Here is a 24010-nt window from a genome sequence, read left to right on the forward strand (position 1 = left end):
AAAACAGCCTATCAGAGCTCGCTGTGTCTAAACCAGCTATCAGAGCCAGCTGCTTGAATTAGCTATCAAAATTAGCTTCTTGAATCAGTTGACATCAGTTGTCGAAAATTAGCTTCTTGAATCAATTTTGATAGAATCAGTCATCTACTTTAAATATCAAAGTCAGCCATCTGAGTTGACCTGCTTAACGGACAAGCCATCGAATTGCTACTAACAAACCATCGACCTGCTTACTAACAGTGGTCGACCTACTGTGTTGACATCCAACGACTTGCTGTGCTGACAGTCATCACCTATTGTCACACAGTTTTTCACATTCTGGAGTCGGCATTCAACATCCGATCGGGTTTACTTATTTGGCCAAGTGTACTCATTAGTCGGGTTTACTCATTTGGCCAAGTTTACTATAGTCAGAAATAGCTTTCACAGTCAAATCAGCTAGAACTTGAAGGCGAAATCAGCTAAGTGTCCTGCTAAGTCAATGGCACCCAACTTGAGTAGCCTACACTTGGCAGAGCTGAATATGCAGGTGACACTCTAAGACTGTGCATGGGTTTAATGATTCTAACTATGCCGCCTATCTATTGGACAGAAGAAGCATCAGTGGAAATGCATTCTTTCTTGGTGCATGAGCCATTTCATGGTGTTTTATAAGAAACAAAATACAATTAGCCTACAGAGAAGACTAAATACAAGGCTTTAACCGCCTCAGTCCCTGTGAAGCTATCTAGTTGAAAAGATGCTTGCGAACTTGGTCTTTATGGAGTTGATGGTACTTCTATTCTTTGTGATAACATTTCAGCTGAAGCCTTAGCCAAGAATCAAATCATGCATCAAAGGAACAAGCATATTGAAGCCAGAGAACATTTCATCAGGGAGAAGATACACTCTGGAGACAGTGTGTTACAACATTGCAATACCAAAGAGAAAGTTACAGACATCTTCACTAAAGCCCTAGGCAAAGAGCTCTTTTTCAAGCATAGAGTAGACCTTGGCATGATGGAGCTTTCCTTAAGGGAAGGTGTTTGAAGAGTAAGGGAAAACTCCACATTTACTCCATGCTTGGAGCGAGGAAAGACTTCCACAAATAAACATGTTTTAGATTTATTCTTTAATTTTTTATTTTGCAGGTCTGAGTCAGCTATTTGAATCATCTATCAGAGTCAGCTAATTGAATCAGCTGCCTAAATAAGCTACTGGAGTCAACTTCTTATCTGCGGAGTCTGTCAGAGTCAATTTTTTGAATCAATTGGCGTTAAAAGATGAAAGATACACACCATCTAAGGTTACAAAGCCTTGGAGAAATGTGCCACCTAGTTGGTGAGCAAAATTCCTACATCAAAGGAGGAATTGCAAGTCGTCGTTATCTTAGGAGATATTCTACATAGCTGACCTAAATGCCACGATTTAGCTAGCAGGAAGTTGTAAAATTTCTAGTCACACCTAACTAATTACAGATGAAGCCTCGATCATGACGCGTCTACTATCAGTTTGACAAACTGCTCATCTTAGAGCATTATAAAAGGCTATCTTTTATGTAGCTACTAATACAGAGAGTAGAGAATTTATGGTGAACTGAAGTGAACAAGACAGTGAGCAAAAGCCACTTGCTAAGTGTAGCCTAAGCCTGACACTCACAGCACTGTATAAATTGGTAGATCTGAGCTGTTTGAGCTCCTTAGTACTAGGATTAAGGTTTTTGGGATTAGCCCATCCATAGATTAGAATCAGAGTTTATTACTCTTGTATCTCATCTGTTTTAGAAATATAAACAGTGCCGCTTTAGTTTTAACTTGTTTATTCAATCAGATATGCTAGTTGTTGGGTTGCATTTCCTCCTATCCTCACTATTTTGACACCTTGGAGGCACACAAATCCACATGGGATTTTGAAGGTTCTAGAATGCTAAGATAGGTCCCCACTCTACCTAACCATCCCTCTAGTACTCCACACAAAAGAGAAGCTTAGGGGGTTGAAGATAGGAGGGATCCTTTGGACTCTATATACCCTTTCATCTGTAACACTACCTTTGCATGCGGGATTACTTGGCATGCTTTTTCCATCTTGTAATTCCCACTTCCTATATGAAAGATTTGCACTCGGAAACTCCCTATTTAAACACTAGATAATGTCCAAATGTGGCCAGATGGTTAGGAGATATGGCTCTTTACTCTCTACCAAGTCTAGAAATTGGATGGTGTCCAAATGTGGCCAGATGGTTAAGAGACAGCTTATATAGACTTGGCACTCTACCAATTAGGATGCATCCTTGTGCAGGATATGTGCCCACATTAGTGAGGACACACTATTCTCAAGTTATGGGGCTGGTTTGAGGGTCTATGCTAAGAAGTACTCTTTTAAAGAGTATCATGAGATTCAGTCAATGCACTAGCATTCAAGCCAAGTTACCATATTGGTTCATATCTCATATTGCCAAGAGTGGGGTCAGGTGATGTGAAGAAGTCATGGGTTGGTTGACTCACGTCCATGCCGAGACTTTGGTACTATATATAGACTAGTTTGGTAGCCTTAGGTTATCATTGAGTTCATTGTGTTCAAGCACTCTTGTAAGAAACATATATAGACTAGTTTGGTAGTCTTAGTTCATCATCGAGTTCATTGTGTTCAAGCACTCCTGTAAGCAAGATATTCTCTGTCGAGAGTCTGTCTAGATTACCATAAAATCTCCTTACTCAAAGCATAGAAGTGAGTGGATGCTATCAGTTTATAAGGCCCCATATATGAGGAGTAATCATTGTGGTTAGCAAAGTGGGCACCAGATCGTTCTTAATTCAAACACTGCTGGTGGCCAAATAATGTGGCCAGATGATTAGGAGATAGCTTATGCAAACTTGGCACTAGACCAAGTAGGATGCTTGTGCAAGCTATGTGATTGCATTAGTGAGGGCTAGATAGCAAATTGAGGACACACCATTATTGGGTTACGGGGTCCCAGTCGAATGATATGGCGGGTTGGTCATTTTAGACCAAGACGTGGACAACATGGCTGACCCATGTGCATGCCGAGAACCTGGGTACTATATATAGAATAGTTTGTTAACCTTAGTTCATCATCGAGTATATTATATTCAAATACTCTTATAAGCAAGCCATCCTTTGTCTACAGTTTATCTAGATCACCATCAACAATGTTCCTTACCCGAAGCACATGTGTGGGTAGACAACCAAGGTTACAAGTGGTAATATTGTTTACTCTCACTTCTTTCTACCAATTTAATGCTTTGTATTGACATAATCCACTAGGGATTTACATTAACAAAGTAAGGTACCTCCACTCCCACTATGATGGCATATATAAGTTCTCCAATGAGAGATTGACATGAAGATTCTTGAAAGGTTTCTAAGACAAGATGCTCCATGAATCTCTACATGTCCAAGGACATATGTCCTTTAAGAGTAGTGTTACTACCAAAGTGCAATGTCGAAGATGCCAACGCATAATTAACTTTGGTGATAACTTTATGTTGATGAAAACTTGTGCATGTAAGCTACTTGAAGGGATCCAGAGAGGCCTCATTTAGAAGTGTTCCTTCTAATTCAAGCATAAAATAAAAATATCCCCTTGTAATAAATGACTCAACAATGTGGAGAGTCGATACGGAAAGAGACAACATAAGGTCAATTGCATCTATATCCTAGAAGTAATTTAGTATGGATAGAGGCAACATTTGGTGTGCTAATCACACGAGCATGAATGCCTTAATTCGAGACTAAGACAAGGAGTTCTTTGGTGTGCCCACCACCTCAACATGAGAGTCAGGGAGCATGATACAACCCACTTTTACAAGAGCAAGCAAATGAGGTAGTCACTTGCCTTGCCTACTAATGTATAGAAACCCTTGGCTTTTTTATAGCACTAGTGAGAAGAGGCCTATGATTACAAACACAATTTAGGACATGCCCCAAAGAGTAACTCTAAAGATACCGCTTATAAGAATATAGCACGGTGGAAAGATAGATAACAAAACAAAGTGCAATAGAAAATGGAATAGATAGATAATGGAGAGAATTTAAAATTCCTAGATAGGTACAATGCAATGGTTCTATCCACCTGTGCACTCTCAAGTAGAGTTAGATGGAAATCTAGACAAACTCTGGATAGAGGATGTTTTAAGTGTAGAGGGTGTGGATGCTCACAAACATTGGATGCCTTAGTTCGTGATAGCTATGTCCATATATAGTGTTGTAGGTGGTGTGGTAGGCACATATACAATGTGGATGGTTACACAGTATAAACTTGGTCTCGCCACCCTCAAAATGCGGCCAACTTGCCACCACCCCCACTAATAATGACCTATACTATTAGGCCCATGACTCTTGCCTCTAGACCCCTACCAGGGGGGCCATTGGGACCCCCTAGTCAAGGCATTACCTTGGGGCCTAGCTAACACTCGAACCCCTAACCATCTCCTAACCATAATTAGTCACAATAATGACTCCATTTGAGTCTAAGACAAGGTTCCCACCAAAGACACATGCACCAATGGTTTCTCCTCGTAAATGAGGACCTTTACAAATGTACACCAACATCGATGTGAGATACATTCTGAGAGGCGAGCATTGAGTGTACACTAACACCCCCCTCAATGTTTGCCCAAATATAGATTATGTTCTTGGTCCAACGCTAAGTTAATGAAGATGCCAAGTGAGCTAGTCCTTCCCAAAGAGCCTTGGTGAAGATGTCGACATAGTTTTGGTTCATAGAATAGTATTGTAGCTCCACTATCTCATCCTGAGGAAAACTTTCTCAAAACACCAACTGTGAATCTGATATGAAGTCTGGTGTGCTAGTGAGAAAAATTAAACTCCCCACTAGCTTCTTATACTTCTTGATGTCTACTAATGGTGAAAAATCTTCTATAGAAAGCTTCACGTTCACCTCTATAGGCATTGACATAGGTTTGTAGTCAATTATCCCAAAGGCCATAAGAATATCCCAAGCATACGTTTGCTGCGACATGCAGATCTTGTCAGACCTCAATCCCCAAACAAAAATACATAAGACCCAAGTTTGTCATCTCAAACTCATGGCTCAACATATCCATTGTCTACTATATCATTTCTTCATTATCACACCTATGATGTTTAAGTCATCTACATACATGATAACAAAGAAATCTTGCCATGCCTTTTTAAAACATACAAATTAGCATCAGAAGCACTTCTAGTAAACCCAATATTTTTGAAAAATTGGTCTATGTTGTGATATCATGCCTTTGGAGCCTGTTTTAGCTTGTACAATGCCCCTCCTTTAGCTTGTAAACTTTGTTTTTTGATCCAAGAATCTAGTATCTGAGCTACATATACATCCTCCTGTTGAGATGTCCATTTAGAAATATAGATTTGACATCCACGTGAAAAATTAGCCACTATTTATGAGAACCAAGGCAAGTACTACCCTAATAGTTATCAAGTGACTATGGGAGAAAAGGTTTTAACAAAGTCGAAACCCTCCACTATGCAACCAACCTAGCTTTATATTTTTTAAGTGAGCCATCAACCTTATACTTAACTTTCCAAACCCATTACCTTTCTATTTGGTCGATCAACTAGCTCCCAAGTGTTGTTCTTTATGATACTATCATACTTAGACTACATCGCCAGTAGCTTTCCACTTTGGATGCGTTAAGACTTAATCCAAGGTAGCTGGCTCCTTCATTGTTCCCATTATCTTAGCCATCAAGGACCTATTGTATCATTAAACAAAGCTAGGGGAGCGAATCAAACATGTCATGTGAGCATACATTTTGTTGTTTTTTGCATGAAAGCATGGACTGAATTGTGTTTTTGACAAAAACATCTCTACTTACCAAAATCCGCTTTGAGGCCGGATGGTAGAGTCTATATCCCTTGCTTTCTGAACTGTATCCCACAAATATGCATTTAAATGCCTTATCATCAAGCTTACTACGTTGTTACTCAGACACAAGAGCATAAGAAATACAACCAAAAACACGCAAATGAGCCACAAAAGGCTTCCTGCCATGCCAAGCTTTATAAGGAGTTTTAGACTGCAAGGCCTTGGTAGGGCATTTGTTGAACACATAGTTTGCACACATAGTTGCCTTTAACCAAAAACCATAAGATAAATAAATCTTAGGCTTTCACCATACATCATGCCATCTCCATAAGAGACATGTTCTTCCTCTCAACCACACCATTTTGCTGTTCTTCCTCTCAACCACACCATTTTGCTGAGGTATGTATGGCATTGTACATTGATGCCTTATGCCTTTCCCAGCTATATATGCATGAAATTCCTTAGACATATACTCCCCCGCTCGATCTGAACGAACGGTGCCAACTTTACATTCATATGCATTTTCAATCATGGATACAAAGTGCCTAAAGCACATAAAAACCTCTGACTTTTGCTTTAATGGATACACCCAGCTATATCTGGAGTAATCATCCAATAAAAGTGACGAAGTAGAGATATCCCCCAATAGATGGTGTGTCCTCATAGGACCACATACATCACTATGTATAAGCTGTAATTTCTTAATAGCTCTCACAGATCCATCCTTTGGAAATGATACCCGATGCATTTTACCAAGAATACACCCCTCACATACATGTCTAGTAAGGATCTCAAGAGTTGGTAACTCAGACATCATATCATGCCTTTGAAGGTGTAACAAACTGCCATAACTCAAATGGCCAAATCATGCATGCCATTATTCTGCATCACTCATAGCATGAGTCATGGAGACTGAGCAAGCATCATGCTATAACTTCTCAAATACATCCATCTTGTATAGGCCATAAAACAAGGTACTTGGGGCAATGATAGAATAACCATCATTTCTATCATGAACTCTACATCTGTCATTCACAAATTTCACCGTCAAGCCTGACAAGGCTAAGGCTAAAACTGACAGTAAGTTCTTCTTAATGCCTGGCACATATAAAACTTTAGAAAGAGTAAATGCGCCCCCATTTGCAGTAGTAGTGAGCACAACTCTACTAACTCCTTTGACAGGATATGAGGAACCATTTGCACATGTGACGGTTCCTGCACTTGGGATAGATTCCAGAGATGAGAATAAATTTTTTGTGAAGTAAGGTGCTTACTAGCACCACTATCAAAGTACCAAGCATCCGATTCTGCCATTGACATGCATACATCATGAACAGAAGGGTCATAACTGCAATGTACAGTCCATGCCCAATCATCTTGAGCAAAACTTGTAGATTCCTTCTTCTCTGCACTTGGTGCAGATGCATCAGCCAGCCATGCCTGATTCTTTCTTTTTCTCCTTCTTTAGCCTTTTCTTGCACTCATGTATGTAGTGCCCTGGTTTCCTGCAATAGTGACACTTGCCTTCTTTTTAGGCTTATCACCTTCTTTCTCTGCATCCTTACCTCCTGAGGATTCTGATTTTGGCTTATAGACACCATGCAAAGAAGCTTTACCTTTGCCTTTCTAATTGGCACAAAAGCATCGTCACCAACTCGCATATTAAATCTATTTTGCCTAGACTGCTCTTCTTGTTGCAAGAGTACTAAAACCAGCTCATCAAATGTAAGGGCATTTGGAATTCCCTTCATCCATGAGTCTAAGGGTTGAGGCAAAACTCCGATAAGAATCTGGCAATACATTGAGAACTGTGGGCACCAATGTACTATCAAGATATATCTCATTATCAGTTCAGAGTTATACCTTTGGGAGTTTTTGATGGGATCCTTCGAATGGATTGGCTCCACAAAAATCAAGCTAACATTCACTGTCATAATGGAACCATTTCCTTCCGTGACCTTCATGGAAACAAAGTTCAAGGAACCGGAATTTCAGGATCCCCAAGTCTGCACTGTTAGTAAAGGCTTCTAAGTTACTAAAAGGACTTAGAAAGAAACAACGCATTTATCTTGTCAAAATGAATCCGGTAGACTCAAAGTTAAAAGCTAAAGAACCTGAATGGTTAAGTGAATATGATGATGTATTCCCAGGCAGAGCTAACAGAGATACCTTCAATACGAGAAGTAGATCATGTGATAGAATTGACCCCAGGAGCTCAGCTAGTAGCCCTGCGTACGTACAAAATGCTAGTTCCTGAAGCCATCGAACTCAAGGGACAGCTTAGACAGCTGTTGGAACAAGGGTTTGTAAGACCCAGTGTTTCACCTTGGGGTGCGCCAGTTCTCTTTCAGAAAAAGAAAGATGGAACGCTAAGACTCTGTGTGGACTACAGAGGTCTAAATCAACTGACAGTTAAGAATAAGTATCCTATCCCCAGAATTGATGAGCTTCTGAACAGGCTAAGTGGAGCTCAGATCATCACAAAGATAGATCTCAAATTAGGGTATTATCAAATCAGGATTAATGAGCAAGATATCCCGAAGACAGCCATCAATACTCGGTATGGGCATTATGAATTCAATGTCATGCCGTTTGGATTGACAAATGCCCCAGCTACATTCAATCGCTTAATGCAGGACATTCTCAGAGAATACTTGGATGACTTTGTTCTTGTTTTCTTTGATGATATTCTGATTTACTCAAAGAATGCAGTTGACCATGAAGCTCATATCAGAAAAGTTCTTGAGATTCTAAGGAAGCACCAACTCTTTGCCAAAAAGAGCAAATGCACTTTCTCTGCCGACCATGTTGAATACTTGGGCTTTCTGGTATCAGAAGATGGAATTTCTCCAGATTCCGTAAAAGTCCAAGCAGTCATAGATTGGCCTGAACCAAAGACAGTGAAAGAAGTCAGAGGATTCTTGGGATTGACTGGTTGGTATAGAATTTTTATACCAAAGTATGCTCTCATAGCTTCCCCCTGACTAATCTTCTCAAGAAGAATATTCTGTTTCAATGGTCTGCCAGGTGCCAGAGTTCTTTTGACAAGCTAAAGACTGCCTTGGTAACCAATCCCGTTCTGAAGCTGCCAGATTTCTCTCTACCCTTTGAGGTAGTAACTGATGCTAGTGGTTTTGCCCTGGGAGGTGCACTCATGCAGGAAGGTTATGCAGTGGCCTATGAATCCCGAAAACTCAGAACGCATGAAAGGAATTATGCTGTCCACGACTTGGAACTATTTTCAGTAGTATATGCTCTGAAATTGTGGAGACATTACCTACTGGGTCAAAGATTCACTTTGATGACTGATCATCAGAGCTTAAAGTGGATCTTCACTCAGAAGGATCTCAACATGCGCCAAAGAAGGTGGATGCAGACCCTGCAGGAATTTGATTTTGAAATCAAGTATCGCCCAAGCAAAGAAAATGTGGTAGCAGATGCCCTCAGCAGGAAAGCCTCCTTGCTTGCAATTACTGTAGTGTCAAATCCTTTGATTATTGAAGCAAGAGAGAAGATCATGCAGGATAGATTCTTTGGCCCTATTGCTACCCTACTTATGCAGGAAAGTAAAACTCCACAGGAGTTGAACCGAGTTCAAGGGTACAGCCTGGATGATGGAATTATGTATTATAATCACAGGCTATGCATTCCCAATGATGAGGGAACCAAAGGACACATTCTGAATGAAGCCCATGACAGCCTTATTGCCAGGACATCCAGGTTTCATCAAAACCTACATGTCTGTAAAGAAAAGCTTCTTTTGGCCTGGTTTGAAAAAGGATGTACTGAATCATGTACGTCAATGTTTAACATGCCAGAAAGTCAAAGCTAAAAGAGTAAAAATGCCTGGGAAGTTACATCCCTTGGACATCCCCCAGATGAAGTGGGAATGTATCGGTATGGACTTCATTACTGGATTACCTTCAGTGCAATCAGATTATAACTCCATCTTCGTGATGGTAGTCGACAGACTAACCAAAGTTGCCCATCTGATTCCAGTAAAAGAAACCTACATTGCAGTGGATGTGGCCAGAGTGTTCCTTAAGGAAATCTTCAGATTGCATGGCCTACCTAGGAGAATAGTATGTGATCGAGATCCCAAGTTTACTTCAAGGTTCTGGACTGCATTTTTCGAAGCAGTGGGAACTTTCTTGGATCTCAGCACAGCTTATCACCTTGAGACCGATGGTCAAACTGAAAGGGTAAACCAAGTAATCGAAGATATACTTCGGTCATGCTGCAGGGAACCCAAGGAGTGGCTAAGCTATCTGCACCTAGTCGAGTTCGCCTACAATGCTTCTTATCACCGAAGTATCGGGATGAACCCTTTTAAAGCTCTGTATAGACAAGATTGCTTAACTCCATTAACTTGGTCCGACCCATTGATTAGGGTCGAGATGTCCAGACAGATGCTTGACGACATGGAACAGCAGATGCAGGCAATTCGTATAAAGATACTAAAGCTGCCCAGGATCGGTCGACAGAAGCAATATGCAGATAAGAAGAGGACAGACAGAGAATTCAAAGAAGTAGATACGGTCTTCATTCGAGTATGCCCCAAAAGAAGTTCTCTATCTCTTGGGAAGTACAAGAAGTTGTCTCCCCCCAGATATTGTGGGCCATATCTGATTACAAAGAAAGTAGGTGACAGCCTACGAGCTTCTTCTGCCTCCTCATCTTAAAGTACATAATGTATTTCATGTCAACCTTCTTAAAAAGTATATACCAAGCTCGAATCATGTGCTTGATGATGAAATCTTAACTTCTTCATGTGCGCGAATCATGTGCTTAATGATGAGATCTTAACTTCTTCATGTGCCCGAATCATGTGCTTGATGATGAAATCTTAACTTCTTCAACCCAAGGGCAGATGGAACTCCAACCTGAAGAAATCCTTGATGTTCGAGAAAAGATTCTCAGGAACAGAATTCTGAGAGAATTATTGGTCAAATGGAAGTTCTATCCTTTTGAAGATGCCACCTGGGAGAAAGAAGCCGATCTGTTGCGAGATTACCCCCAGTTGGCGAGATGAGGATATCTCGCGTTTTTCAAGTGGGAGAGAATGTAAGATTCCTCCCCAGCCTCTCAAGATGTCCAGCATCTTCCCCTGTAATCAATTCCCTCTTCAGAAATATAAAAGATCTTATTTCTACCTGTTTTAGCCTAGAGAGAGAAAATATTCTAGAGAGAGAATATTCAGATTTTGAATATTTTTGGATGAAAAAAATATCTCTCCTTATTAAAATAAGTTTCCCTGAAACAAAAGTTAGAAAAGATTTTCAGAAGGTGCATTAGAAATTAAGTATAATCTGTTCAAGAGGCATTATCCTGGGGGTGAAGATTTTTTCGAAATTTTAAATTAAGGTTCCTATGGACCAATAAGATTCATCCAAATGTAGGGAGGAGATAAATGAAGAAACAAAAGAAAAATCTCCCAAAAATGAGTAAATACTCACATAAGATGAAGAGTTGACTAAGGACAAGGTTAATAGTTAAAAAGAGGAGATATTTAGAAGTAATGATGCATTTTTGACACCTCTGCATGGGGGATTCCCCCCTCATGAATGAGGCGCCTACTTCACATGTGCAATTGAGTTTTAAATCTTCAAAAATTGAGATATTTTATCACTCCTCTCTCCTAATTCAAGTCTAGTTCCAAAAAATTAGCTCAACTGACCTAAAAATGGTCAAAAATTGACCAAACTGATTTGGAAAATTCTAGAATCAGTTTGTTTGGTTAGGAGCTCAATTTTTACTATAAATAGAAGCCTCCCCCTTTGTTGAAAAACAATAGTGTTTATGCACTGTTACTCTACTCTTCCCAAGCCAAGAACTGTGAATTTATTAATAATTCACTAGTTTTTGACATTTCCCTCTTCCAAAGATTGGTGGCCACTCTTGTTACAAACAAGAGTTGAACCCTCAAACCATCAAGCTAAAGAAAAGCTCCAAGAAATTATGTAAGTAGAGATTCTTGTAATTCTCTTTATTGATTTTATGTTTTTCTAATGTTTATGATTGTTTGAAGTGATAAATGGATGCTATGCCTTGATCGAAAGGCTTTTCCCCTCTCTCTTCTTAGAATCAACCCTTCTTTATCCTAGTTAAGTGATAATTGTTGGAATTAAACTTTTTATAATGTTTTCTCTTTTATAAGTGAATTTTGATTAGTATAGATTACTTTAAATCAATTAGAGTAAATTTTTAAGACAAATTAAGTAGGAAAATTTAAAAAATGGTCAGTCATACAAAGGAGGTTATGGTAAAATTTTTGGAATTAAGAATTATCTTTTATTATGCTAAAAGAGTAATTCCTATCATTTCTATACTCTAAAAGTGTCATTTTCATGCATAGAAGATGCATATTGATTATTATTATTTTTAAATGCATAAAAGAATAATCTTTTTATTATGAAAGTGTTACTTTCATCAAAATAGATTATTATGCATAAAGGAATAATTTTCTTTTTATTATGAAAGTGTTACTTTCATCAAAATAGATTATTATGCATAAAGGAATAATTTTCTTTTTATTATGAAAGTGTTACTTTCATCAAAATAGATTTTTATGCATAAAAGGATAATCTTTTTATTATGAAAGTGTTACTTTCATCAAAATAGATTTTTATTCATAAAGGAATACTTTTCTTTTTATTATGAAAGTGTTACTTTCATCAAAATGGATTTTTATCCATAAAAGAATATTTTTTTATTATAAAAGTGTTACTTTTATCATTATTGAATTCTATGCATAAAAGTATGCATAAAAGAATATTTTTTATTATAAAAGTGTTACTTTTATCATTATTGAAAGTATGCATAAAAGAATATTTTTTTTATTATAAAAGTGTTACTTTTATCATTATTGAATTCTATGCATAAAAGAATATTTTTTTAATTATAAAAGTGTTACTTTTATCATTATTGAATTCTATGCATAAAAGTATGCATAAAAGAATAGTTTTTTTTAATATAAAAGTGTTACTTTTACCATTATTGAATCCTGTGCATAAAAGTATGCATAAAAGAATATCTTTTTTTATAAAAGTGTTACTTTTATCATAATTGATTTTCATGCATAAAAGTATGCATAAAAGATTATTCTTTTATTATAAAAGTGTTACTTTTATCACAATTGATTTTCATGCATAAAAGTATGTATAAAAGAATAAATTTTTTTATATTAAAAGTGTGATTTTCATCATAAATGATTTTTATGCATAAACATATGCATAAAAGATATTTTTTTATATCAAAAGTGTGAATTTTGTTATAAATGATTTTTATGCATAAACATACGCATAAAATAAATTTTTTTATATTAAAAGACTGATTTTCATCATAAATGATTTATATGCATAAACATATGCATAAAAGAAACTCTTTCATGATAAAAGAGCGATTTTCAACATAAATGATTTTTATGATGATAAAAGTGTGACTTTAATCAGAAATAGACTTTATGCATAAATAGATGCATATAGAATCTTTATAATAATAAAATAAGGATTCTTCTTAATCCTCTGTTTAATTTCCACAAAAATTGAAAAAAAAGAATAAGTAGATAATCTGTGAGAAGAAATGCTACCGTTTCATATTCACTAAGATGGTAATGAGAAAGTTCAATTAAACTATCGAAGTCGGAGATCAAGATAAATGATTATTTTATTCCTCATAAGAAATTCATGTTTTAGAAATCTGTAAGTAAATATTCATCGAACGAAATTTAGAAAAAAAGAAATTGAAATAGTACCTTTCGAGAAAGATAGCTTAGGAGGAACCTTTACAGACCCAAACTCTGGTTCAGACTATTTGACCAAGACCTAATTCCTTCGTCAATTTCAATCAATGACGATGTGCCCAGTTCAGGAAAAATGTACTCAAATCCCCCTCCAAATCTGAAACTAAGTTAAGACTTTGATTTTGATCTAAGGATCAAGTTAATTCGAGGAATTCTGTTTGGAATTCAGACCTGGATCTAGAAGTATTGGGATACGGATTTAAGATTTATTCATGGTATTCAAACAAAATCAAAACAGAAAACTTGCATAGAAACCCTGTTTTCTTAAAAGGACTGTCTTACGCCAGAATGCTGGAGGGAGCATTTGGCATTTATGTTTCTAAGGGAAGTTCGGTTGCAACAGTTTTGGCGGGGAGTGTTCAAGGGATAGCTCACGCGGCAAAGCCTGCCCAGGTCTTGACCAGCCTTGGTATGATTAAAATGGTGCGCTTCCGGTACGATGGACGAGGGCCGACGAAGCGGTCCCTGAGTGAAGTGCCAGGACACCTAAGGAGGATCCTCGAGGGTTCTGACCAGGAGATGCATGGGCTCGCGGTGCCGAGGACATCCATGCGTATGTCGAGGAAGATATTATATGATGGACCTATGCTTATTGTAATCTATCACTGGATCTCATTGTTAACTCGCTGGTCTCAACGGAGAGTCCAGAGTGATACTGTTTTGTGAGAAACAAAGACTCAATGGAAATTTTGAAGTATGACATGTGAAACCAGTAAATTGTTTGTCAATTGATTGTTTTATAGATTAAAGTTTTAAAGAGGAGTGTGTGCGTATCTGTTTTCTAAAGCTAAAGTTAAGAATGGCATTTCAATTATGGGTGGGTGAGTACTTGTTGGTTCCTCCGATTCCACTGGTAGGTTGGAATCAGTGGAGTTTTAATAATCAAACTGAAAAATCTTAGGATTACGCTAGGATTCGAGTAGCTAGTCAATTCCCTAATAAATTTCTCAAATGAGTGGATCAATGGCTGTGCCTGTTCTTGATAAAAAAAAAGCATTGAATTTACTCAAATGATCAAATTATATCAGTAATAGTTTCCTTCTATCTGGTTTATTTAGGTGAAGGATAGCTTAGAAATGATCGCGTTAGAAAAATTCGTTTTTAGAGACTAAGTATGATTACATTGTTTATTGATGTAGCATATATTGCATGCTCATGGTCCTTACTTTGCAAATGAAGGAAGTTTAGTGATATGGTCTACACATGGCATGGAGCGATCTCATTGGCAAGCATGATGTGCTCTCCAAAAGACAACTGCTCATGGAGGTGGAATCTATGATGTCAATCCAATGAAACAATTACTTCTATGGTGGTATAGAAAGATAGTAATAAGGTTAAGGGAGGAGAAGAAACCTAATAAAGGCACGATTTGAGAATTCATCACGTAGAGAGAAACATGCTGAATGGTTGAGAACTTAATCATACGAGGGACGCCATTTGCAAGACTGGTGAGAGAGATATTGCAAGATCTCTAGCAAATGTCTCGTAATAGGTTCTATGCAAGACTTAGTTCTACAGTCAACAATGTGCAGCGATGGTCAGCCCAAGCATTGCTAGCTCTTCAAGAAGCAGCTGAGGCATATTTGGTGGACCTCATGCATGATGGTCAGTTGGCAGCTATTCATGCGAAGCGCATCACTCTTATGGACAAGGATTGAGACTTGTACGAAGGATTCGTAATAATGGCGATGCCTTCAGTTTGAACATGGATATTATGATTTGAGTAAATCATATGATGCGTTGTAAACCTCTGTTTCAATGTACTTGTAATCTATGAAAAGTGTTTTTAATACAAGTACAAACTTAATCATACCAACAAGGACGCCATTTGCAAGACTGGTGAGAGAGATATTGCAAGATCTCCAGCGAATGTCTCGTAATAGGTTCTATGCAAGACTTAGTTCTACAGTCAACAATGTGCAGCGATGGTCAGCCCAAGCGTTGCTAGCTCTTCAGTAGTGAGGGAGGACCTAGTGGGAGGTGTAAGTTGGCCTTCCATGGTCACACCATAGCCAATGTAACATTTTCTTTGAGGTGATTGTGGCGATGACTTTATCTCATCCCCTTAAGAGGCACCGTCACAAACACAAGTTGTTCAACAACCTTGGTGGAACAGTGCCACACATTTAACTCAATTAGCATGAGATGCAAAACCCTCAAACCTTGCAAATCTAAGAACTCGCATTAGATATTTTGGTGCCCTTAACCTAGAACGAGACCAAACAAGGGGTAGAAATTGTTAAAGATGTGACAAGATCATCACTCTAGTGCTTTTACTATTGTGGACTACACAAGATAGTAGATTTCTCAGTCTGGAACACCCTGTCTCTAGTAGCAAATACCACCAATACCTTGAAACCCCTATGTGAGCAATGTGCATTACACCACTTGTTCAAAGACTGTCCAAAACTAAACACTGTCATGCTAAACAAACTAGAAGCTACACCACTCAGCATTGTTATTATGCATAATGGACAGTTAACCACTGCACCCTTAAATGTGCTAACACAGCTACAAGCCAAGGCGCGAACCAAAACAAAATCTGCCGACGCTAAAACTTTAAAATTGTTCGAGGAAAATGGTGTGAGTGATGACACATAAGCTTAGTGAGGAACCTAAGTTGATGTCATGCCCAGTTCATGGGTCTTTCGAGGTCATGCCTTAAGGAAGTAGCGAAACCATCTATACGACAAAGACGATGAAGTGAATGACAGAAGTGTTCTATGTTCGAGTCTTAGAACGAGCGTGCTCGCTTCTGAACCCGGCTCGAAAAACAAAAACAATCATAAACATTCTTGTATTGCCACTCTCTTATCTCTTATATAAAGGAAGAGTTTCACGAGGTTGCGGAGTAGGCTTCTACCCGTCGATTTCAACGGCTAATAACCAAGGGCAACCAGATGCAAACACGTGGCATTGCAAGGATTGGCTTTTCCGATCTTACGATGACGTGGCCGGCGTAATAAAATAAAATGATGACGTGGTGGGCCCAAGCGCGGCTTTTCCAGGGGTGAATAAAATAAAATAAAATACGCAAACAAGCCAGTAAATAAATAACGTAGTTTGTAGTAATCATTATTAAGGCACTAACTGCGATTAGTGATTCTCTAAACCTTCCACAAAGGGGTCGAATCTCTCTTTTATGGCTACTTTTCTTTATGTTTGCTCTCTTTTTCCTGTCTATGAATGAGCTCGGATTCTGCAGGTAGTTTCGCAGGTCTAGGGTTTCTCCCTTGCGCAGGTGTGCAAACCTTAGACCTCCTCCACCAAGTGATATTATCCAGGTTGGTCCATTTAAAGTGTGTTGTTGCATGATTGAGGGTTTCCATATCTATCGTAGCTAGGGTTTCTCCATGTCCCTCAAAGTTAGGGTTCTACTTCATCATTCATCAGATTCTGCAATAGAAACCGACCTTTGTTTTTTTAGCGTTCTTCAATAGCTCCTGATTAGTGTATAACCTTGAAATTAAGGAATGTGTTGAGGATTAGTGAAGATAACAAGCAACCATTCCTAATCTAACCACACCCTCGCTACAGAGCAAGGAGCGAGGCACCCCAATTGCAACTTCTCGATCCGTTTTGCACGTTTCCTGCTTGACTTCTGGATTGCACGAGGGACTTGCAGGGAAAACTCCATTGTATTTGCTTGACAGATGGTCTTACTTTGGTTTCAGGCCCGTTCTCACCAAATGATAATGTTGTTGTCATCTGCTCTCCAAGAAAGGGCATTGCAGCCGAAATCCATGCAGGCCTGGCAATAGTCTGAGGTTAGTCGATAAATGAGCTGGAGTTTTTCTTGGATATGATTGTTTCGGTATGCCATAAGGAGGTTTGTCAGCCAGGTGTGTAGGCTGAGTTAACCACAGAGATGGACGCTAGAGAAGCAGAGGAAACCATTGCCGCACTTTCTTTTGGAACGGGGGAAGGAAGAAATGATAGATGCATGGATAGGCTGTCACTTGAAGATGGGGTGGAAGTTTCTTTTCAGTGGCTAACCTCTCGAACAGTCTGTATGAAGAGGAAGCTTGAGGAGTTGGACCTTGGCATAGGTGAATTTCGATACAAACGAGAGTCTAGGGAGGAGATGCAGGAAGCTTGTGTTGATGATAATTTGACACAGGTTTGTGCAGCAATGCAAGGAGGCTCGGTGGTATCACAGATTCAGGATGATGGGTCTGCACTTGAGTCAGCAAGCTCAAGGTTAAAATGCCTGGATAAAGATTTGCCTTTTGGCCAGGACATCAAAGCAGATGACACAAGCGTTAGCAACACTAGCAAGCCTTCAGATGATGATAGATACTGTAGTTCAGTTTCTACGCATGAAACTTGTTCAACTTCTGATGGGACTAGCTCGTTCAGTGAATGCTTCAGGATTCCCGACTGTGGTGCTAATCCAGATGCAAGTAACCCCGAGGTCCAGTTCTTTGTCCGAACATTTCTTGATGGAAGGACTATCGTTCTTCATGCAAATGCACAAGATACTATTGAATCAGTTCATAGGCAAATCTTTCAAAAAACGGGGCTCCCAATCTCAGAGCAGCGGCTTATTTATTTTGGTAGGCAGCTGCAGCAGCACCAGACACTCTCAGAATGCCAAGTGAGTAATGATGCAACACTACACCTCGTGGCTAGGATGCTGAGCACTCCACTTCATCGTTCCTGGCAACTGGTGAATGATTTGGTAGCCACTATTCACCTTGTCTCTTCAATGAGAGAGGATGGAAGGCGTTCTAGACTGAAGTTGATGCAGGCTCAGGATAAAATTCGTACCAATGTGAAAGAATTTTTGAATTTGGCTGCAGATTCACTTCCTATATCGGATCATATACAGGTCTTCCAACTCGCAGGAGCAACTTCTGCTTTGGTCATCCTACTTCTTTCACCTGTTGAAACCAATCAAGAATGTGCAGAGGACTCTATCAAGCTATTTGTTAGCGCCAATGATGACTGCTTATCAACAGACATTCACTATTATTGTGCACCTGTGCTTTTGGATTTCTGCAAATTGCTTGCTAAGAGTGCACCATGCCATGGTCTTTATTACGCCTGTCGGAATGCTCTTGCTTGCATTCTGGATACAGTTTGGGTTGCTCATGGAAGCGCTTATTTCAATGATGCAAAAGCAGAAAGTATTGTGCATGACTTTGCTCCATTCGTAGCTGAACTTGCTTTGAAGCTCTCTTTGAGCTTGTGCTTCACAGCAAGGGTTTATGGAGCTTCTGCAACCAATGAATTGCCTTCAATTTTACACCTGGATGCAAAGGAAGGGCATGACTTTACAGCTTTTGTAACACCATTATGCAAAGCAATGGAGGCGTGCAGAGGCGTTGAAGCCTCAAGTTCTTTAAATGGCTTAAGAGACACTCCTTTAGCCAGCTTTAGATGCTTGGAAGAGGGAAGCCCTAAAGCCAGGCGCAGGAATGATGTGAGTGTAGAGGGTTCGCTGGTGGACGGAATTCTTGATAATGTGGATAAAAGAGGTGGAGAAATTGGATCCTATGCCTGGCTCTTTGCAATTTTCCACAGGTTGCTTTTTGACATTGATAGTTGTTTAGGAAAAGTGGAAGAAGCACTCCATGACCGGCCCTTCAATTGGGCTCCCATTCTGGCTGTGCTGAAAGGGTTGAATGCAATAGCTAAGATGTATGAAGGATGCATGGAGACCCTGCTCACAATTCTCAGCTCTCGCTGTAAGGCCTTGAATATGATGATCCAGCAATCTGGGTGGCAGAATGATCACTTCTGGTTACTTGAGCACAAGTTCCTTTTAGAGTTTGAGTCAAAAAGGAGAGTTGTTTTAGGAATGCTTCCCGAACCGCAAGATGACTTCGAAGAAAGACATGACATTTTCATTCACCGGGACCATTTGCTCTCTGAGTCATTTCATGCGTTTGAAAGTGTGAAAGCTGATGTTTTACAAGGAGGATTGTCTGTGGAGTTTGCTACAGAAGAAGCAACTGGACCAGGGGTTTTGCGGGAATGGTTTTATCTGGTATGCAGGGAAATTTTTAACCCTGAAAATGCTCTTTTTCTATCCTGTCTCAATGATCCTCGGAGATTTTTCCCTAATCCTGGTAAGTGTTTCTAACCTTTATTGCTATATTTTGAATCCAAGATGTTTTGCCTGTAAGTGGAGTGGTCAAGATTGCCCTCAAATTATGGCATGCGAGGAGCATTTATCTGCTTCACTTTTAGCTGGCTGCTGGCTGCTGGCTGCTTGCATGTGAAAGGATATCTTTTATCAAGATGTCCGTATGGCATTGAATCATGGAAGTAGAAGATGCATCTTGTCTTTTGAATCCATGGATGCTAGTGGTAACCTTTCTGTGCTATGCAAGTAAGGTAAGGTTCAAAACAAAGCCACGGTACCATCAAACCATATCGTTAGTTCAAATTTATGTCGGCTTTTTGACTCTTATAGGAGACTCGGGGTTTAGAGAAAAAGATTCACATTGTTGCCCCTATGCAAAGCAGAGCAATATTTTGCCAAACTTGTTTGCAACACCCATACTTGCACTTGAGGAACGATCGTGCTAGACAGTATTGCATTTGTGAGTTTTTATTTGCAGACTGAATCCTGGAAGTAGTAGAGGCATCTTGTCTTTCGAATCCATTGATGCTAGTAGTAACCTTTCTGTGCTGTATATTCTGGAAAGGTGAAAGGCAAGTAAGGTAAGGTTCAGGCTTGAGCAGAGCAGAACAAAGTTTGGAAAGCTGTCTGGATGGGGCAGGTCTCGCATGGTATGGGATCATGGTTGTAAGATCCCCCCAAGATCTCCCTAAACACAAGCAACAAGCTTAGTACCAAATAGAAGGGGTGTAGGCTACCTCACCTCCCAACCGTAGTTCCGCGTCCATAGAGACCACTCCTCAGTCCCTTGGCTGTGGACCATGTCCGAGGCCTATGCACATACTTCCCGTCATCCGACCACACCGGTAGGATACAACGAAACGGTAGTCCACACAATAGGCTCACCCCACTTATATAGCCTCAGTCAACCTATAAATAGTTGTTGACTCATAAATAGCTGTAACTTTTGGTTCCATCTAAGATGGATTCTTTGGGAAGTTGTGGAATGGATGAAGAGATGACAGTCGGTGTAGAAGCCATCGAATCCTCCTCTTGAATTTACAGTGGAAAGGTTTCAAGTAGGTACCTGGGATCCTCCCAAGACACTACGTGAGCTGAAAGAAAGATGTAGAACCAGCCTATTGCACTAATCCTTAGGGTCCCCTAACCCTAGATCAGGCCCCACTAATCATTCAGGTACGTAACATACTTCCCCACTTAAGGCATTCCTCCGGGAAAGTCCAACCACATCAAGCAACTAACTCCAAAATTAGGTTCACATGTCTAATCTTTCCACATAGTTACCTATGTAGAAACTAGCTTAGTCATAAGCCACTGCTCCTACAGGATTATTTCTGTGGAACAAAAAACAAAATCAAAACCAAACTAAGGTTGTAAAAAACCCAGCAACCTCTTGACCTCCAACTCCCTGTTGGAAGGTTGGCGATTTCGAGCATGTGATCTATGGCTAGAAGGTGCCTTGGATTATCCCATAAGTGGAAGCATGGGAAGTTGAAGAGCCATATATAGGCGAGAATGGCACCTTGTCATAGTCATCTCCTCTGGCCGGTGTTTTGGGAGGCAGCTCACCGGGAGATGGGAGCCCGGTGGAGGGATGCTGCAGTGCCCGTTGGGGGTGTTCGTTGGGGGTGTTCGTGGAGCTCGATGGTGATGCATCTCCTACGTGCGTTAGTCTTCCGCTGCGCATTTTGACATGGTATCAGAGCCCGGGCGCGTGTGGTCCTGGGCAGCTCAAGCGTGTGTGGTCTTGGGTGACCCCCTCGCGCCTCGGTGGCTTGCAGAGCTCGAATCGAGGGAGGGTGTTGGAAGGTTGGCGATTTCGAGCATGTGATCTATGGTTAGAAGGTGCCTTGGATTATCCCATAAGTGGAAGCATGGGAAGTTGAAGAGCCATATATAGGCTAGAATGGCACCTTGTCATAGTCATCTCCTCCGGCTGGTGTTTTGGGAGGCAGCTCACCGGGAGATGGGAGCCCGGTGGAGGGATGCTGCAGTGCCCGTTGGGGGTGTTCGTGGAGCTCGATGGTGATGCGTCTCCTACGTGCATTAGTCTTCCGCTGCGCATTCTGACACTCCCATGAAATTGGAGAACGTGAAATCACGAAGACAATTATCGTAGCTAATAATATTAGCTATCCACACCAAGAAGCCTATAGAAACCTATGCATGAAGCATATCCTCCAAAACCTGATTCACCCTCTTTGTTTGGATGATCAACAAATTCCGCCCTATCCGAGAACCATATAAAACTATCAGGTATCTTAGCACCCCTCTCATCATGAGTAACACCAGAGAATGCACCTATCTGGACCATGTACAAAACGGAACTATCACATGCATCCCGCACTTGGATGCCACGTGGCCATATTTGTAGAGCATGTGCAAGTCTTAGAGTGGTAATTGGCCCTTTGTGAGCCCTATCCGGAACAAGTCAGCAATGGATCTAGTGTACAGGGTCATGGTTAGGTGTGCATGTCCTGCACGTGCGGTTAGTGCATGCCCCACACGTCTGTCACCCTCTAGAATGATGTAGAGGTGTACCAAGCATTTATTAGGCTTCTATCCGGATGCACAGGCACCAAGGTAGGGTCAGGAGATGGACCCTGTAGGGGTCTATCTTAGGGACAGCCATGTAAGGGCTGTCCAAGAGACACCTAGGCCCTTGGGACATCATTGGTGGACACCATGAAGCCTAGGCAGCCAAACAAGCTCAGTTGGCCAGCAGTCTTGTGAAAGGCGCTTGCTTGATTAGCAACATCAGCCTTTTGTGGGCATTGGTAACAGGCCGACTGGATTTATGCTGGTCGACCAGCTGTTTTGTGCCTTTTCCATCTAGCCGAGTCAGCTAGGCCCCAGTAGCATGCTGTGGCATCCCATACCACCAGACCGTTTGTAGCTGCCGGCTTGCAGCTACCCTTGGCCCTGAGGGCTCTTGCATTGGTAGACTTCAGAATCCTCATGATCATCATAAGTGAGCCCCCTGTTAACACTGACTCAAAGCCCCCTGTTAACACTGACTCAAAGCCCATTCAGGGATAAAACAGCCCCCAGCGCCCCCCCCCCTCCCCGCGGTGGTCCCAGCCCCGGTCCCTGCCATTTTACTCCCTTGTATGGAATTGAATCTGATTTCTTTGTAGGAAAGAGTGAAACAAAGCAACCAGTCTTTATTACTGCTCCTGTATGATATACGTGGTTGTGTGATCTAACTGATTTCTGTCATGCATTTCTTTGCAGCTTCTGGTGTGAATCCGGAGCATTTCAGCTATTTCCGCTTTTGTGGGCAAGTGATTGCACTGGCACTGATGCACAAGGTCCAAATAAATGTCGTCTTTGCTTTAATATTTTTAAAGCAGGTTGCCGGGCTTCCTGTGACTTGGGAAGATGTGAAGGATGCGGATCCTCTTCTATATGAAAGCTGCAAAAAGATATTGGAAATGGATGCTGACTTGGTTGATTCAGATGCCCTTGGACTGACATTTGTGCATGAGTTTGAAGAGCTCGGGACATTGAAAACCATTGAGCTGTGTTTTGGAGGGAAAGACATTTCAGTGACGAGTCAGAACAGGTTTCTATATGTGGAGCTCTTGGTTCAGCATCGCTTTGTTGCATGTATTGAAAAGCAGGTGAAGTGCTTTTGCCAAGGTTTCTCGGATCTACTGGTTGGTGGTAGCTTGCAGCAATTTCTACAGGCTTTGGAACCGAAGGAGTTTGATTTGTTGCTGTTTGGCAAGGATAGAAATATTTGCATTGAAGATTGGAAGTTGCACACAGAGTATCATGGGTACGACAGTTTGGATTGTCACATCACTTGGTTTTGGGAGGTATGCTAGTCTCAGACACCATCCAACCTGCTAATACATGGTATTTTATAGAAAATGACTTATCTATGTTCTATGGGCAATTTTACTAAGTCAATGATGAGCAACCTTCTTTGTGGTAAAACATGGCTTCCCCTAGGTATATGCAAGAATCCACCCCTATATTCTTCTGTCCACAGAGGGTTTTCTAGTGCACCCAATTTGTTGTGAAGCCTTTCATGTGAGAGGAAATCAGCACAATATCATATGCATACAATAATATTTTAACAATAGCCTGTTACGAAAGAGAATCACCCTTTCGTGACCTTGTCATAAATCAGCTACCTCATCATCGTAAATCACAAATAGGTCCTGCTTAACTCCAAGGGTAGAGTATCTACTGGTTATGCAAAAACACATTGGAAGTACATTAGGATTTGTTTGCACACTAAGTGAACTAGTATGCAAGATATGATTGACGAGTTGTGCTTTGGGTTTGT

At 40.4% G+C, this 24010-nt stretch overlaps 1 protein-coding gene across 3 annotated transcripts in view; it reads left to right on the forward strand.

The window, feature by feature from the left end:
* Window positions 1–16700: 16700 nt before the first annotated feature.
* The window catches only part of LOC147633692 (E3 ubiquitin-protein ligase UPL5-like), a 53611-nt gene continuing 46301 nt past the window's right edge, over window positions 16701–24010 (forward strand). Inside the window, exons 1-4 of one of the 3 annotated variants that reach the window (XM_086804694.1) lie at window positions 16765–16906; window positions 17297–17389; window positions 17465–19696; window positions 22948–23534. In XM_086804694.1, the coding sequence (XP_086660820.1) occupies window positions 17491–19696; window positions 22948–23534 (2793 nt within the window). In that variant the 5' untranslated portion in view covers window positions 16765–16906; window positions 17297–17389; window positions 17465–17490. Of the gene's footprint in view, window positions 16907–17159; window positions 19697–22947; window positions 23535–24010 lie in introns of all 3 variants that reach the window. The other 2 variants (XM_086804695.1, XM_086804693.1) reach the window with 2 other exon arrangements.

Source organism: Cibotium barometz, chromosome 11, assembly GCF_041138505.1.
Source record: "Cibotium barometz isolate CiBa-2024 chromosome 11, ASM4113850v1, whole genome shotgun sequence".
NCBI lineage: Eukaryota > Viridiplantae > Streptophyta > Polypodiopsida > Cyatheales > Cibotiaceae > Cibotium > Cibotium barometz.